The sequence below is a fragment of the Stegostoma tigrinum genome, chromosome 32 (assembly GCF_030684315.1).
Source record: "Stegostoma tigrinum isolate sSteTig4 chromosome 32, sSteTig4.hap1, whole genome shotgun sequence".
Lineage (NCBI taxonomy): Eukaryota > Metazoa > Chordata > Chondrichthyes > Orectolobiformes > Stegostomatidae > Stegostoma > Stegostoma tigrinum.
This window is the reverse complement of record NC_081385.1, coordinates 21,713,890-21,729,830: the sequence shown is the minus strand read 5'-3', so window position 1 is coordinate 21,729,830 and position 15,941 is coordinate 21,713,890. Positions and strand designations below refer to the sequence as shown.

The 15,941-nt window shown below is 39.1% G+C and overlaps 1 protein-coding gene and 1 long non-coding RNA gene across 2 annotated transcripts in view; one reads left to right on the top strand and one right to left on the bottom strand.

Moving 5' to 3' along the window:
• Positions 1 to 3,589, bottom strand: part of gramd1ba (GRAM domain containing 1Ba) — a 562,055-nt gene extending 558,466 nt beyond the window's left edge. The window contains exon 1 of the mRNA XM_059639094.1: positions 3,181 to 3,589. Coding sequence (XP_059495077.1) covers positions 3,181 to 3,335 — 155 coding nt within the window. The 5' untranslated portion in view covers positions 3,336 to 3,589. The remainder of the gene's footprint in view (positions 1 to 3,180) is intronic.
• Positions 3,590 to 3,821: 232 nt separating this feature from the next.
• On the top strand, positions 3,822 to 14,659 carry LOC132206165 (uncharacterized). The gene is made up of 3 exons (XR_009442872.1): positions 3,822 to 4,122; positions 4,407 to 4,531; positions 13,554 to 14,659. It is a non-coding gene; the product is annotated as an uncharacterized LOC132206165 (long non-coding RNA).
• Positions 14,660 to 15,941: the final 1,282 nt, after the last annotated feature.

Here is a 15,941-nt window from a genome sequence, read left to right as displayed (position 1 = left end):
AATATGATGTTTAAAAACACGATGGAAACTTATGAAAAAAATCCAATATCTGGCCTCCTACACAGCATCTTTGACTGCACAATAGGAGGTAAAGATAATGTAGGTGAGGATTTTGCTAAGGTTATGAAAATGAAGAGACAAGAAGTAATGAAATGTCAGGAGTAATTAGCTATTCCAGGCTACTCTTTAGACTTCATTTCCACCAGCTGCAAAATGAATAAATAGCTGACACAGCTATTTTCAAATCATGTACTGAAGTCTCTCTTAAAATGTTTTAAGATCAAAGATTAGGTATTATTGCTTTAATGTAAACTAATCATGTTTATTTTATGTTTCATATAGATTTACCCCAAAACTTCTACAGGAAGTGCTTAATGAAAATTAAATGCAGTGAGTCACATATGTGGTGACAAAATTAAACCATTACATAAAATTATTCAGATTTGTTTTTGAATTCCTTCATATTTCACATGTCATTTTACTCAAAATGTGCCATTGTGCGCCCTGTGAATACTAACTCAAGTGAAATATGGCTCACTGTTTCATATAGTTAAAGCTATAAACCAAATTATGAAATATGATGGAGATCTGGTTATGGCAACTATCATATTAGTCCTAACTTCCAAACAATACGAAATAATACCTCTCTGCCAAAGAGACTGAAGCTATCTTTCCATCATCCTAACATCTGACAAGCAAAAGTCAAATTAATTGTACTAACTGCACTGGTCAGAATAACTTGGATTAATTTAATAATCGCAATTAGTGCCATATCAAAAAGCAAAGTCTGGTTCAATAAGATAATTATGTAATTTAGTTGTTGGTAAGTCAGTGTAGAAACACGATTGTGAAACAAAACAACAAAATATATCAATTGCAAAACTGAATGTAAAGATTATACTCCTGCATCTTGGAAGACAAAAATATATGTAAAGATACAGGGCAATCTAGTAAGTGCTGTATTTTTGTGACACTTTGATAAATTTCACATACCAATTATTGTCGTATTGTAATTATTTGGCTATTCTTTGGGTCAAAGATTGAATGGCTACTGTCTTTAGAAATCAATGTGATTTTGTTTGTTGAGAATTTCATCTATCCATTGAAGGTATCCATTATTTCAATAATACAAATGAGCAATTGCCTGCATTGCTTAGTTTTTTTACCAGTCGTTTTTAGTTAGAAATGGACTACAATTTTGAAAACATTACACTTTGCTTTTCTGAAATTTCTCTGAGACGTTTAGCTTTCTTAATTGGTGGCATGAATTTATCAACACACAACATTTAAGACTATTTCAAAACATTTTTTAATTTAGAAAAAAACATTAAAACTGAATGTTTTGCAAAACACTAGTTCCGATACTACAGTAATGCAATACATAAGACTACCAACAGAACAATAGAATTTTAGTTAAATTTCAAATGATTCATTACTAAGTCATTTAGTTTCTTTGGATTTATTGCTACCATTGCAGCAAACTGGAATTAAAGAATAATCATTATGTATTGTCATGATGGAATGCTACATATTCCTGAACCACTTACTGAACCAATGTAAAGGACATTCATTATCTGATGATTATTTATGAACAGATATTGGAACAAATTCAAAACATTACCATAACATTAATACCATTAACAACAGGAACAATTACTTAGCAAAATGAAAATATGAATTCAATCCACTGATGAAGCTACAGAAAAGTGACAAATACCTGGTTGTGACAGCAAAGTAGAATTCTAACATCAAGCTATGTATTACATAATCAATTCAAACTCCTAAACCAAGATTAGAAAACTAATTTTCTAAGATTTTTAGAACTGATTTTTTTTTAAAAAGTCACTGCATGACACTCTTAAAAAATGAATGCGATAGCTTGCGAAGTTGAAGGTTCATGTACATGTTTGCGCTCTGTCTGGACGCAGCCCCAAATATGTTTAAGTATGACTGCATTCAAATTGAAGAAACGTTATCACAGACATTACTGCAAAACTCTTATGGAATAATCCACAGCAACTCCGTGGAGAATGTATATGCAGAATATATCACTGCACTACTTTGTACCTAACTTGTTTCTTATTTTGATTTCATATTCATTTATGTTTTTCAATTATTCACGACAGTTACCTTTTCCCCAGGAGGATTAAAGGAGTAGAAGGATACTCACTGCTTGTTAACTGCTCATTCATGTCTGTTAGTAGTCTTTAGATCAATTAATAGCATATTGTTTAAGAGAAAAAAAACAGCGCACCAGTTAAACAAGTGGCTTCACTCGTTAAAATGTGCACTGATCTACAAACAAACAAAACCTTGGCCTTGAAAAATCTGTAGGAGTTTATGAGAATTATGTTTGATGTATTTTGTGATGTACATCAATGCTTGGTTATGGGATAACCTTGCTCCATTAGTTACTTATCTTCATATTAAAATATGGTTGACATGCAAGACAGAGGTAAATTACAGACTGCAAAGACAATCAAATATAGGTGGACACAAATTATCAAAACAAAAACACCAATAATTGATGGGAATATAAAAACAGAAATATCATGAGGCATTGATATGTAAATTAAAATTTTCTGACTAGGGCATAACACAGTGGCACATGGCAGGTACTGTTTAATAAAAAGCTATCGAAAGGTCATTAGGGATTAACATTTAGGATATGGTATACAGGGAGCATCATACCCGAATTACTGTTGCCACATTTACTAAAATTCCTCCGCTCAGGCACAGGAGGCCGGAAGGCATAGAAAGCCTAAACAAAACAGCGAGTTAAATATACAATTTGTTTCACAAGACAGGATCTGAAAACACATCGAAGTTTGCATGGTATCTTTTAATCATTCTGATTATTTTTGGAAGGCGGGGTGAGAAGAATAAATGTGAAGGAACACCTCCTAGAAACTACCACTGTCACAAGAGCGTGCAGAATCAATTTTGTTATTGCAACCAAGTTTTCAAAAAAGTTTACCTTTCCAAAACCAAAACAAAGATGCAATGTGTCAAAATCCAGAAACAGATAATGATGGTCAATTGCATGGAAGCCTCTTAAGCAAACAGCCAAGCTTTTCCCATGGCTTCACTACCACCGTTATCTCTGGCACGGACCACTCACAAAGTGCTTGAGGACACCCAGAAGAAAAAAAATGGCCAGTTCTCCCGCTGCTCTCCTACCTGGGATGTCTCAAGCCGGCCGGGGAAGGCGGTTTATTCCTCAGGTTCTGGAGCTGCTGGAGCGACCTCACGGAAATGTTCTTGAACAAACTGTCCTCCGCCGCGTCCTCCAGCTTCAGCTGCGGGATGATGTGCCCCGCGTTGGTGAAAGCCATGCTGTTTCACTTGAGTTTATTTCAACACCACAATTCGAAACTGAGTTCTTGTCTGCTCTCTCTCTCTCTCCCCCCCACCACCACCACAACCAGCCGCCGGATTAATCAATATCCCGTAGCGTGTGGGTGTGTTTTTTTTTTCAGTGATACCTTTCCCCGAAGACATATGAGGCTGCCTCTCTTATCGCTGGACCGAAACTGGTTACTGCTGCTGCCGCTGCCGGCCGCGAGCGCGCACACAGCGCCAGACCCCGAACGTTGGGCGCGTGGTGGTACGCGTGCGCCCGAGTCCCAGCCTCCGGAGTACGAGAGCTCACGCCCGAGTCCCAGCCTCCGGAGCACGAGAGCTCGCTCGCGCCCGCCCCGCGCGCCGTACTTCTCCCGCGAGCAGCAGCGTGCCCGGGAAAAATCTACGTTCCATCTCCTTCCCCTCCCCCCACCTGACCCACCACCCCCTCTCATTCTTTGGGCCTCAGGATTCTTTGTCTCAGGATTGGTGGATTCTTGGCACAATTTTAACCCCTGCGAAATAAATGTTGAAAATCAAAAGCTGGTTCCTTCCTATTTTGTGTGCATCATGCACCTTGTCGCGGGGCATCTATATGCCTGTGCAAACATACATCTGGGAAGAAGCACTGGGAATGCTGGAGAAAAGCAGGTCTGGTAGCATCTGTGGAGGGAGAAAGAGAAGCTAAACTTTCTCGTGCAATACGACTGCCAGAAACAGAATCAACATTTCATATTTCAACGTTAACTGTTTCTTCCTGCACAGATGCTGCTCGACTTGGTGAGTTTCTTTAGTGTTTTCTGTGTTTGCTTCAAATTTCCAGCATTGGCAGTGTTTTGCTTGTATTAAATATCCATAAAGGTTTATACAACTATTATATATTATCCAATTATATAAAGTAATGAGTCCTCAATATATTCTAACCTTTTGAAAAATAGTTTTCAAACACGTTTCCCCGTGTTCACAAATCCGCCTACTATAATTTTTCTTGCAGGCACATGAATGTACGCATTAATACAAGTGCTGGCTGACATACATTTTCTATTCTTATTTCAAATCTCCAGATCTGTAGCATTCTCCTTTACAGATTTACTACCAGCACCAATCTGTAGGAAAGAATTTTAAATCAAGCTTCATGTGAATCATCTTTTCTAAAAATCAAAACAAAATGCAGGAAATACATTAAAAGGTAAGTCAGCATCTGTTGAAGAGGCAAATTGTTAAACATTTACTGAATGTTGTAAATTGTCTTTTTCTGTTTAGAGATGCTCGTTTTGCTTTTTTACTAGTTTGTTTGTACAAGTGATATTTCACATTCATCATATAGGAAGATAATACAAGAATAAATTAAGATCAGAATGTTGTTCTTTTTCTACCAAAATGAGGAATCATCCTCCATCATCTCAATCATCCTCCATCATCTCAATCATCAGTAGCGTGCCTCAGGAGCAATGATAGAAATTAAAGGTAATCTGATTTATTGGATCAATTCCAGAAAAAAAGAAAGTTTTCAGTCAAAGAATCATACAGTACAGAAGCGATCCTTTGGGCCATCAAGTCTCTACAGGAAAAATACACCAATACCTGCACCAGCCCCATTTTCCCACAGTAGGCCTTAAGCCTTGAAAGTTACAATCTTTAGCTTTGACTGTTCATATAACAGATTGATCATACTTCGATTTAGAGAGTAAATTCAGCAGTAAACCAATAAATAATATCTCAAATAAGCAAATGTCAGTCAACAGAAAGTTGCTGGATGCAGGTGAGAGTGCACTGTCATTTAGATATTCATACATTCATATGGAAGCAAGGTTGACCCAGGTTAAAATGATTGTCATTTTACTGATTAAAGGTAATTGAAGCATCTGTTTTGCACACTTTTATATTAGTTTCAGCATTATCATGTCACTTGCCAAGTTAATGAACAGGTAGACATTCATAAGTTTACTCTGCCAGCGAGCATTCTATTTTCTGCAAAGCTAACAACTATAACTTCTTTAAAGAGAAGCCAAAGAAATGGCACTGTCTGAAGGAGATAACTTGAGGTTTCAGCATTTAAGTTGACCACATCAAGTGTTCACCAATTGCTGCATTGATGAAGCTGCTGTTCTTTGGATGAGAGATTAAACCAAGGCCCTCCTGCATGGTTCATGGGTTCAAGTAAACACAACACATCATGACCCAGGAAGAGCAAAACACATCTCTTACCTATCACCACCAGAAATATATTTGGTCATTCATCCCATAGTTGTTTGTAAGAACATATTGCCAAAAATGCTATATTCGCTAACATAACAAGTAAACCAGTTCATCAAATGTTTTTTTTCTACCAGGGTAAGAACCATTTGCTGTATATGATTATAAAAGAATCAAGATGGTCTTTTTATTTAGTTTTTCTGCTCAGTAACAATGGGAAAAAAATCTTAGATCTGGATCAATTAGAAAAGAGACATGAATGTTTCACCTGGCAAACTTTCACAAAGCAATTTTCTAAATCTGTTTTAATTTCATCTTAGAATCCTCACAGTGCAGAAACAGGCCATTTAGCCTACACAGCCCCTCCAAAGACTGTCCCACCTAGACCCATGCCCCTACCCTCTCCTTGTATTTCTTATGGCTGATCCACCTAACTTCCACATCCCTGGACACTATGGACAATTTAGCCTAACCTACACATCTTTGGACAGTGGGTGGAAACCAGAGCACCCAGCAGAAACTCACACAGACACAGAGACAGAGACAGAGAGAATGTGCAAGCTCTGCACAGACAGTCTCCCAAGGGTGGAATTGAACCCAGATTCCTAGTACTGTGAGGTAGTAGCGCTAACAACTGAGCCACCATGCCACCTATAACTCATGTTTGAATTACAGGCAGTTTTGTGTCATGGGCTAAATTATTTTGCTTAAGGAAATTTTACGGAGAGATGTGACGCCCAGACATGTTAATTTGGCCAAGGATGATTTCAAACTCATTTGTTAGCATTCCAATTCCCTGTTGCAATTGAACTGCTAATAGGATAACAACAATTTAAATCATTTAACATTAAAAATCTACAGTTCTTCCTCATTTTATCCATTTGAATTTGCAATCTATAATTGATGATGTCCAGATTAGTGAACATTAGCCATTCCAGCTTTGTATTTTCAAGCCAAAGTGTTAAAAAGATCAGTATATGAATCCATAGCATTTCACAAAGGGTTCAGGGAAGAGAAATTGGTTTGCTGTTTTCTTTCCCATGTAGCAATTGAGAAATTTTTGCCTTGCTCATGATTCTATCAGCTTTCCAATATTTTTGCAACAAGAGTAGGAATGAATAGATTGTTTTGGCGCAATTATGCCTTTCAATGTCTAGGATACAGCCTGCTCCAGTTCTTTTCTTTTTATAGTGCAAATGAAAGACTTTAATTTTCATAATAAATCTGTACTCAAAGAGTATCTACCCTTGATCACTCTAGATTAGTCAGCAGATTTAGAGAAAGAGAATTGCTTTATGAATGTCTGCCAGGTAAAACATTAATGTCTCTGTTTTCTATTTCAGAATTTACCTTTTGCCAGCCTACATTCTGGAGCTTTGATTTATAATCCAACAGCAAATCCCCAAAATCTGATTACATGAGAAGTTTAAAGGAACACAAAAAGATTGACATAAACATTCAATCCAATTGATATTGTAAAATAAAAATTTTCAGCACAATTTTGGAGCATCAACATGGTATGCCATGGTAATGGGGACACAGTTTAAATTCCCTAGTTGGCCAAGTTCCACAACTTCATTACGTTACCATGGAGAAGGAATGAATGGAAGCCATTGTGGCTTCAGAGAAGAAAATCACAACCAAAGTTATTACTGGATTACCATTTAGCACTTTAACTGCTAAATAAACTATTGTTCATAAATATTTCTTCGAATGGGTTAATTGCCTATCCAATGATCGTACAACCCTAGAAAATGGGATAGCACATTGGCTCAGTGGTTAGCACTGATGCCTCACAGTGAGGGGGATTTGGGTTCAAACCCACCTCAGGTGACTTTCTGTGTGGAGTTTGCATGTTCTCCCTGTGTCTGCATGGGTTTCCTCCAGTGCTCTGGTTTCCTCCCATACAGTTCAAACATGTGCAGGTTAAATGGATTGACCATAGATGTGCCGGCTTAGGTGCATTAGCCATGGGAAATACAGGGATAAAGTAGAGGGTCAGGTCTGGGCATGATGCTGTTTGGAAGGTCAGTGTGGACATGATGGTCTGAAGGGCCTGCTTCTACACTGTAGGGATCCCATAATGATGATTCTATGATATAAGAACAGGAGGAGGAGGAGTTTAGCCCCTCCTGCCTGTTCAACCATTCAAGAAGATCATGGATGATTTTACATACTTAACATCCACTTTGCTGCCCTTTCTGCATAACACTTGATGACTCCCCGAGCAATGGATCTCAGCCTTATATATACACAAGAACTGTGCTCACTCAGCTTTCAGTGCCAAGGGCTTCCAAAGACATGCACCCTCTGCGAGAAGAAATTTCTTCTTCTTCTTAATCTTAAAGTTGCCCATCATTATTCTGAGACTATTCCCTCTTGTCCAATACTGTTCTGTGAGGTGAAACATCATTTCAGCATTTACCATGTAAAGCCTCTTATGAATCACATATGTTTCAACGAGACCACTGTTCATTCTTCTAAACTGCGATGAGTAGAGTACCAAGCTGTTTACTATTTGTTCATAAGACAATCCTTTCATATTAGGGGATCACCTTAGTGAACATTCTTTGCACTGCCTCCATTGAAGTAACATCTTTCCTTAATTTGGGAACGAAAACTGCTCAGAGTACTCCAGATGTGGTCTCACCAGTACCTTGTACAGTTGCAAGAAGAGTTCCCTACTCCCATTCTGCAACCTTCTTGAAATAAGCGCCAACATTCCATTAGCCTTTCTGATTACCTGCTGCAACTTTGTGATAGCTTTCTGTGTTTTGTGTACAAGTGCCTCAAAGACCATTTGTGTTGTAGCTTTCCACAAATTTTCTCAGTTTAAACACGATTCTTCTTTTTGTTCTCCCTTCCAAAATGAACAACTTCATATTTTTCCACATTGTAGTCTGTTTGAGACTTTTTGCTGAGTTACTTAAACTATCAATGTCTTTCTGTAAACTGTTTGTATCCCTCTCACAACTTGTCTTTCCACTTACTTGTGTGTCCTCTGCCAACTTGGCTAGTATATTAATTTCCTTCCTGCAAGTCATTCATATTGTAACAGTTGAGGTCCCAGCACTGATCCCTGTGGAACAGCACTGGTCATAGATCACCGACCTGAAAAAGAACCCTTTATCCCCATTGGCTGTTTCTTGTCCATTAGCCAATTCTCTATGCATGTGAATATACCATCTCTAACACCTTGGGCTCTTAAGATTTAACCTTTTGTGAGGGGCCTGATCAATTGCATTCTGGAAATCCAAATACAACACATCTACTGGTTCCCCACTATCCACTCAAAAACTTTAATAAATTGGTCAGATATGAGTTTCTGATCATGAACATCTGAAGAAGGATCAAAGCTCCAAAAGCTTGTGTTTTCAATTAAACCTTTTGGATCATAACTTGGTGCTGTGTGATTTCTGACCTTGTCCACCCCAGTCCAACACTGGCACCTCCACATAATTAACCCTTACTGGTGCTGCTTGGTTAGATTATGATTTTCCAAATGTGCTGCTGTTACTCCTTTAACAACTGATTGCAGCATGTTTCCAAAAATAGATGTTAGTCTAATCAGCCTATAGTTAACTGCTTTATGCCTCTCTCCCTTTTTGAATTGGGCAGTTACATTGTTAAGGAAGAAAATTAAACATCTTGAAAATGTATATATTTTAAAATACAGCCAGAAAGTATTTAACGTTTTGAAGCAGATAACGTGCCAAGCATCACCTACAGACCTTGGTGACATCTCACAAGTAGCAGCGCACCATTGCATCTTGCAAGTCACTGATGCGCTGGTTATGAGAGCTGGGTAGTGTGTACTATTTTAACCAAACAAGAATCAGTGGGAATTTTTTCCATTACTGTCAAGTAGAAGGCATCATGGATTGAAGCCATGTGGTCATCGAGGTGTCGACTGGTCAGGCAGAGAGATTTTTTAATAGGAGGGGCTACCCTCCCTATATATTCTGCTGGTCTGCAACCACAGCAAGTTCTTTGTACATGTTTGCTCTCATTATCCTAGCAACCATCATGATGCCTTTGTCCATCAATAATCTATGCTGGCACAGCTCTTATTTGCACAAGATTAAGAGTTGTTTGAAGCCTCTGTTATTGATATATCTATGGCCCTATTGACTCTTTTATAGGGTTGTAGGGAACTAAATTTATCTTTTGAAAGAAGATTTGTGAATCCCCCCCCCCCCCCCCCCATGCAGCTGGACACATACTGTTGTTACTATACAGTTAGTTGGACCTGCACATAATGTATATGGCGTGAATGGAATGTAGAAAGAGATGTGAGGGTGGAGTCATGAGTTGGCATGACATGGCATAGTGGTTGTAAGGGGCTAATGGCCCTTTTATGCCCCCGCCAGCATTTTACAGGGGTTGGAATGGACCACCTCAATTGCATGGGTGCAAAATCTAGTCTATCGAAGCAGCCCCCCAGTGGCTTCCTGAGAGGGATTTCATTTAAGAATGCTTAATTGCCAACAGAGCAACAGTCAACTCTATGACACCAAGACTGCTGCTGAAGGGTTCACCCTGACCCAGGCCTGGCTAGCTGACCCTGGCACATTGAGTAAAATTTTCACCAGCTTTTTGAGCATGACTCCAAATGGAGATGCCCTGTCATTAACTTTGCAATGTGAGCAGCTGACATATGTATTGGTGAAACTGCTGAGAGGCAATTTGCCTTCTTAATATGACAATAGTCCAAGCAGTAGACTTTTAATTTATCACTGGTGGTAAAATCATCTCTATGTTCCAGCTATTCAGTGCATGGGCTTGGGAGCCACATATACTCCCAGAGAATGAACCACACAGTGCTGGTAAAATACTGGCCAGGTGAGCTTTGTAGGCTGATTGGCTGACTTTTGCAAAATTGAACCAGGCTGCAACATTTAACAGGATATTGTTCATTTAGTGAAAACAGATTTCCTTAAGTGTTACCACCCGAAACCTGAAAACAGCAATACAGAAGCCTGAACACACGCACAAAAGGTATAAGAACAGCTTCTTCTCTGCTGTCATTAGACTCTGAATGGACACTTCAACTTCAAATAATATTGATCTTGCGTCACACACCTCCTGTGCAGTGTAGCCTGTATGCCTCACTCTGTCGAAGCACCCTGTTATCTGTATGTCCTTGCTTACTGAGATCTTCCTGCACTGTTCGCAAACAAAGCATTTCACTATACTTAGGTACATGCGACTACAATAAATCTAATCAAATCAAAGTCAAAACGTTGAAGAGGTGAAGCAAAGGAGGAGTCAGTCCTCCCACATAAAGTAGCACAAGCCTGAGGAAGGATTTGAATGAGGCCTTGTTGATCCCAACCTGTACCAGGAGGCCATTCTCAGGTAACAGCCAGGCTTTGACTTTTAGTCAGCGTGGGGAGTAGTGTGTGCATCATTGCAGAAAAAATGCAGACAAGAGAAAACAGATCTTTCAGTTAGATACAAAATTAGAAAAAGTGATGTCCTCTTAATTTCCAGCAGACAGCCCTCCTCTCAGAGATACCACCCATGGAAAATCCTTTTGGAGGAAGCCACACACCAGGTAAATGCCATGCCATGCTCCTGCCCAAAAGTTCTGCCCCCTACCCACTTTCAGTTCCACATGGAGATAGATCTCATTTACAGTTTGTGAACATTAAGCAACATGAACCATCCTTTCAATACATTGCATAAATATGAACTGTGATATTTAGGAAGGCTTCTCCTGCCTGTGGAAAACAGATGGCCGGAAAGAAAAGTAATGTTATCTCATTGCCTGAAGGCTCAGCTGAGTTATTAGATGCGAGTCAATCCAAGACATGGGATGTCTTAGCTGAGATTGAGATGTTCCCAACGGAACAGAGAGATTCATTCCAGCCTTGGAATATATAAGAGAAACTGGAAACTTCCCATTGTTCTGAAACAACATATGCTGAACAAAATGTTAGGAAATTACTTTGATATATAATATTGCAAAGGTATGTACTTTTCACGTGGCGTTTTAGGTCGGTCACATGTATGAGTTTATAAGCTAAAATTAATGTAATTACTAAGTCTCAGTTTTAAGAAAGGGCTTTCAAGTGATTCTCTCTCATTGAAAGTTCCTTGACAGGAGCATAGTAGAGCGAATTATTCTGTTTGGCTAATATCTATTGAGCGATGCTCTGAACTGTGAGAAATTGCTTAATTTGCTGCAGTGTTTCTGGTTTCATTATGTAGTTTCACAACATTCCAGCAGAAGGAGCCAGAAATGTTTGTGCCATGAGGCATGACTTCATGGTCAAAATATCACTGACACTATTGGCACTTGATTTTTACTTATACACAAATGATGCAGCAACTGCAAATGCAGGGCATATACTAATACAGATATAGTTGAATATAAACATCTTAAATTGCAACAGCAAATCTAAATTTAAAAAGACATCAGGTGCTCTACAACAGCAAAGCTTGGTCCAATATAATTTCATGAAGGAGATTCTAGCTGAGATTTAAGTAACTAGCAATTTGTAAAATGTATTGATGCAATGGAAAGAAAGAGACAGTGGTTCAGTGGTAATATAGTCTGCATTGATTCAGAATGGTGGTGGAGTAATTTCTACTCCAGAGACTGAGGCAATGGATCTGTCACGAAAAGGCATCCAGGGAAGATGCATTCCGGTTGCAGGTGGCAGGGTATGTTTGTGAGGAGAGAAATAGCTGCAACAAATCCAGAAAGGGGAGATTATCTAATGCAGTGGTTGGGCCATAGTCCACAGTACAAAAGAGATTCCTTTATCTTTGAAAAGGAATTCTAAACCATATCTCTACAATCAATAGAAAGCAGTCAATGCTTGGAGCTTAATTTCCTTGACCTGGCTATAGTATTGAAAGAAGTTCAATGGCTTCACCAGAGTTGTTAAAGTTAGATAAATTGAAGTTACTGACAGTAAGAGTAAGTTTTATGGCACTAAATACAGCATTGTGCCAAGATCCAGAACATTCTTCATAAATTTAGCTCCAAAGAATCTTCTGAAGCCCTTTTCATTGAGATGGAACATTTCAGTATCTAAGGTAAGCAGAGACAATGCTCTTTGTCCCCATTCCCACTTTCCTTCAACAAGCACAAAAGTTTTGTTTCAATAGGCTAGAAATTGAATAATTTTTTTTCAATTAAAACTTTAGCTCTGAGGATAACAAAATAATATTCAGAACAAAGTATAGTTTGCTGAGTTGTATATTAATTCTGAAAGGCTACCTCAATTTATGTTTTCTTTCCTTCAATGTGGCGAAGATAGATCTCCTCAATCCAATTGATAGCAGGGTGAAGAACAAGGACATTGGAATCGGTTCTTTCTGGCTACAGAAGAAAAATGCAGTCATTCCAAATAAGTTGGATAAACTGATTATTAATTTCCTTTGGACTATTAAGTATCTTAAGTATCTAGGTGATGCGTTATGTATCAAAATCAGTATGTCAGTATATCTTTAAGAAATTTCTGCATACATCACTGAATCATAGCATGTGATCTATGGTATAAAAGATCACATACTCCATTTTACTTCGATCACTAAGAATACTACACTCTATTGGAAGCATAATTCTCTGCAGTAACATAACAGCTTAATATGAGCTCATAAATGTGCCTGAAAAATGTAATGGTTATCTCTAATAGAGATTTGTAATAATTGTCTGTTGGATTCTTCAATCCTGTAAATCCATTCCCAATTTCTTCAGTTACAGTTCATGAGGCAAACATTGCCACACTAGTTAAAAACATCTTACTTGAGGCAAACTCACATTAGGGGGATTGGGATGCCTAAACTAATTTTCTTTGAATTTGTTTCTTTGCTTTGAAGTTAAGGAAGGTACTATGTAAGAGATTTTAAGTATGAAATTGTCTGTAATGGGCAACAAACAATTAGCAGGACTTGTATATTTAAATACATATCTGCAAATTTGCATGTTGAAGTATGACAAACAATGCTAATAGGACTCATACATAATTGCTAATTCCTGACTTTGTCTTATTTCATTTCAGATAACTCACCAGAACTGGATACAGTACTCCAGAAGAGGCCCCTCACCAGTGTCCTATACAACCTTAACATGACTTCCCAACTCCTTTACTCCAAAGGACTAAGCAAAGAAGGCCAGCATGCTAAACATCTTTTTAACCAACCTTACTATATGTGACAAATACTTCAAAGAATTATGTAGCTGAACCTCTGGACTCTGTTCTACAACACTACACAAGGCCTTACCATTAATTGTGTAAGTCCTCCCTTGTTTGTTGTACAAAAAATGCAATACTTTGCATTTATCCAGACCAAACACCAACTGCCATTTTACAGTCATTGACACATTTCATCAAGATCCCTTTATAATCTTCAAAAACCATCTTCACTGTCTGCTATGCCACCAATTTTGATGTCATCTGCAAATTTACTAACCATACTTTCTTTATTCTCATCCAAAATCATTAATATAAATGATAAACAATAGAGGAACCAGAATTTATCCCTGTGAAACATCACAGGTAACGGGCCTTCAGTCCCAAAAGCAACTCTTCACCATTACTCTGTCCCCTGCCATTAAGCCAATTGTGTATCCAACAGGCAAGCTCACCCCAAATACCATGTGACCTAACTTTAATAATTAGCCTACTTTGCAGAACCTTGACAAAGGCTCTACTAAAGTCCAAGTAAACACTACATACTGCTCTGCCTTCATCAATTCCTTTTAGTAACTTCCTCAAAAAACTCAATCAAATTTGCAAGACAATTTTCCTCACACAAACATGCTGACTATCCCTAATCAATTTTTGCCTTGCTAAACATCCATAAACCCTATCTTTCAAAATCACCTCCAACAATTGTATCCACAACCAAAGTCAGACTCACAGGTCTACAGTTTCCTGGTTTCTCTTGACAACCTTTCTTAAAGAAAGGTACAACTTTAGCCACCTTTCCAGTCATCAGGCACATCATTCCCCCACCACCTATGCACCTCCATTGTTCATAGATGATGCAACTATTTCTACAAGGAGTGACCAAGTCAGGGTGGCACAAGTGGAATGAACTTCCAGAGGAAGTAGTGGATGCTGGTACAAATTCAACATTTAAAAGACATTTGGTTAATTGCATGAATGGGAAACGTTTGGAGGGATATGGACCAGGAGCAGGCAGGTGGAACTAATTAGGATCATGGTCAGACCAAAGGGCCTATTTCTCTGCTGTATGACTGTGACTCTATAAATGCTTAACTCATTTTCTCTAGATTGTGTGGCTACGATTGGAAGTTAATTATGTTAGTGTTACAATAAAATCTCATTTGATTGTAGAAAATACCTTAACAAGCCTAATTTATGTGATATTCAGTATTTTGCACAGGCTGAGTCGTAAATCCTTGATGATTCTTTGATGGGGAATTTTTGTAAAAGTTTGCGGATTTGTTTAATGCACTTGTACTACCTCAGCAACACAGATAAGGTTAGAAGGAGGAACCCTATCCAATTTTCCTTCTTTAATTGAATGGTTCTGGAGCTGGGTAGGGTGGTCATATTGCAGCCTGAGCTGAGAGCAGAGACCGGAGTTTGAGTCTGGGAGTTTCCTAATCTCTTTAACACATATACTCACACCTCACTGGCCCCACACCTCCCCCCTCACCCCCATCCCAGGACCCAAGAAGACATTCCACATCAAGCACATGTTCACCTGCACATCTGCTAATGTAGTATACTGCATCTGCTGTTCCCGTTGTGGCCTCCTCTACATCGGGGAAACCAGGTGGAGGCTTGGGGACTGCTTTGTGGAACACTTACGCTCAGTTCGCACTAAACAACTGCACCTCCCAGTCGCAAACCATTTCAACTCCTTCTCGCATTCCACAGACGACATGTCCATCCTGTGCCTCCTGCAGTGCTGCAACGATGCTACCCAAAGGTTGCAGGAACAGCAACTCATATTCTGCTTGGGAACCTGGCAGCCCATTGGTTTCAATGTGGACTTCACAAGTTTCAAAATCTCCCCTCCCCCTATTGCATACCAAAACCAGCCCAGCTTGTCCCTGCCTCCATAACCTGTCCTTCCGCCTACCCTCTCCTCCCACCTCAAGCCCCACCCTCATCTCCTACCCACTAACCTCATCTTGCCCCCTTGACCTGTCCGTCCTTCCTGGACTGACCTATCTCCTCCCTACCTCCCCACCTACACTCACCTTTACTGGCTCCATCCCCACCTCTTTGAGCAGTCTGTCTCTTCTTCACCTATCCTCTCTTCTCTCCATCTTCTATACACCCGCCCGTATCTCCCTATTTATTTCAGTGCATCCTTTCCCTCCCCCATTTCTGAAGAAGGGTCTAGGCCCAAAATGTCAGCTTTCCTGCTCCCATGACACTGCTTGGACTGCTGTGTTCATCCAGCTCTAC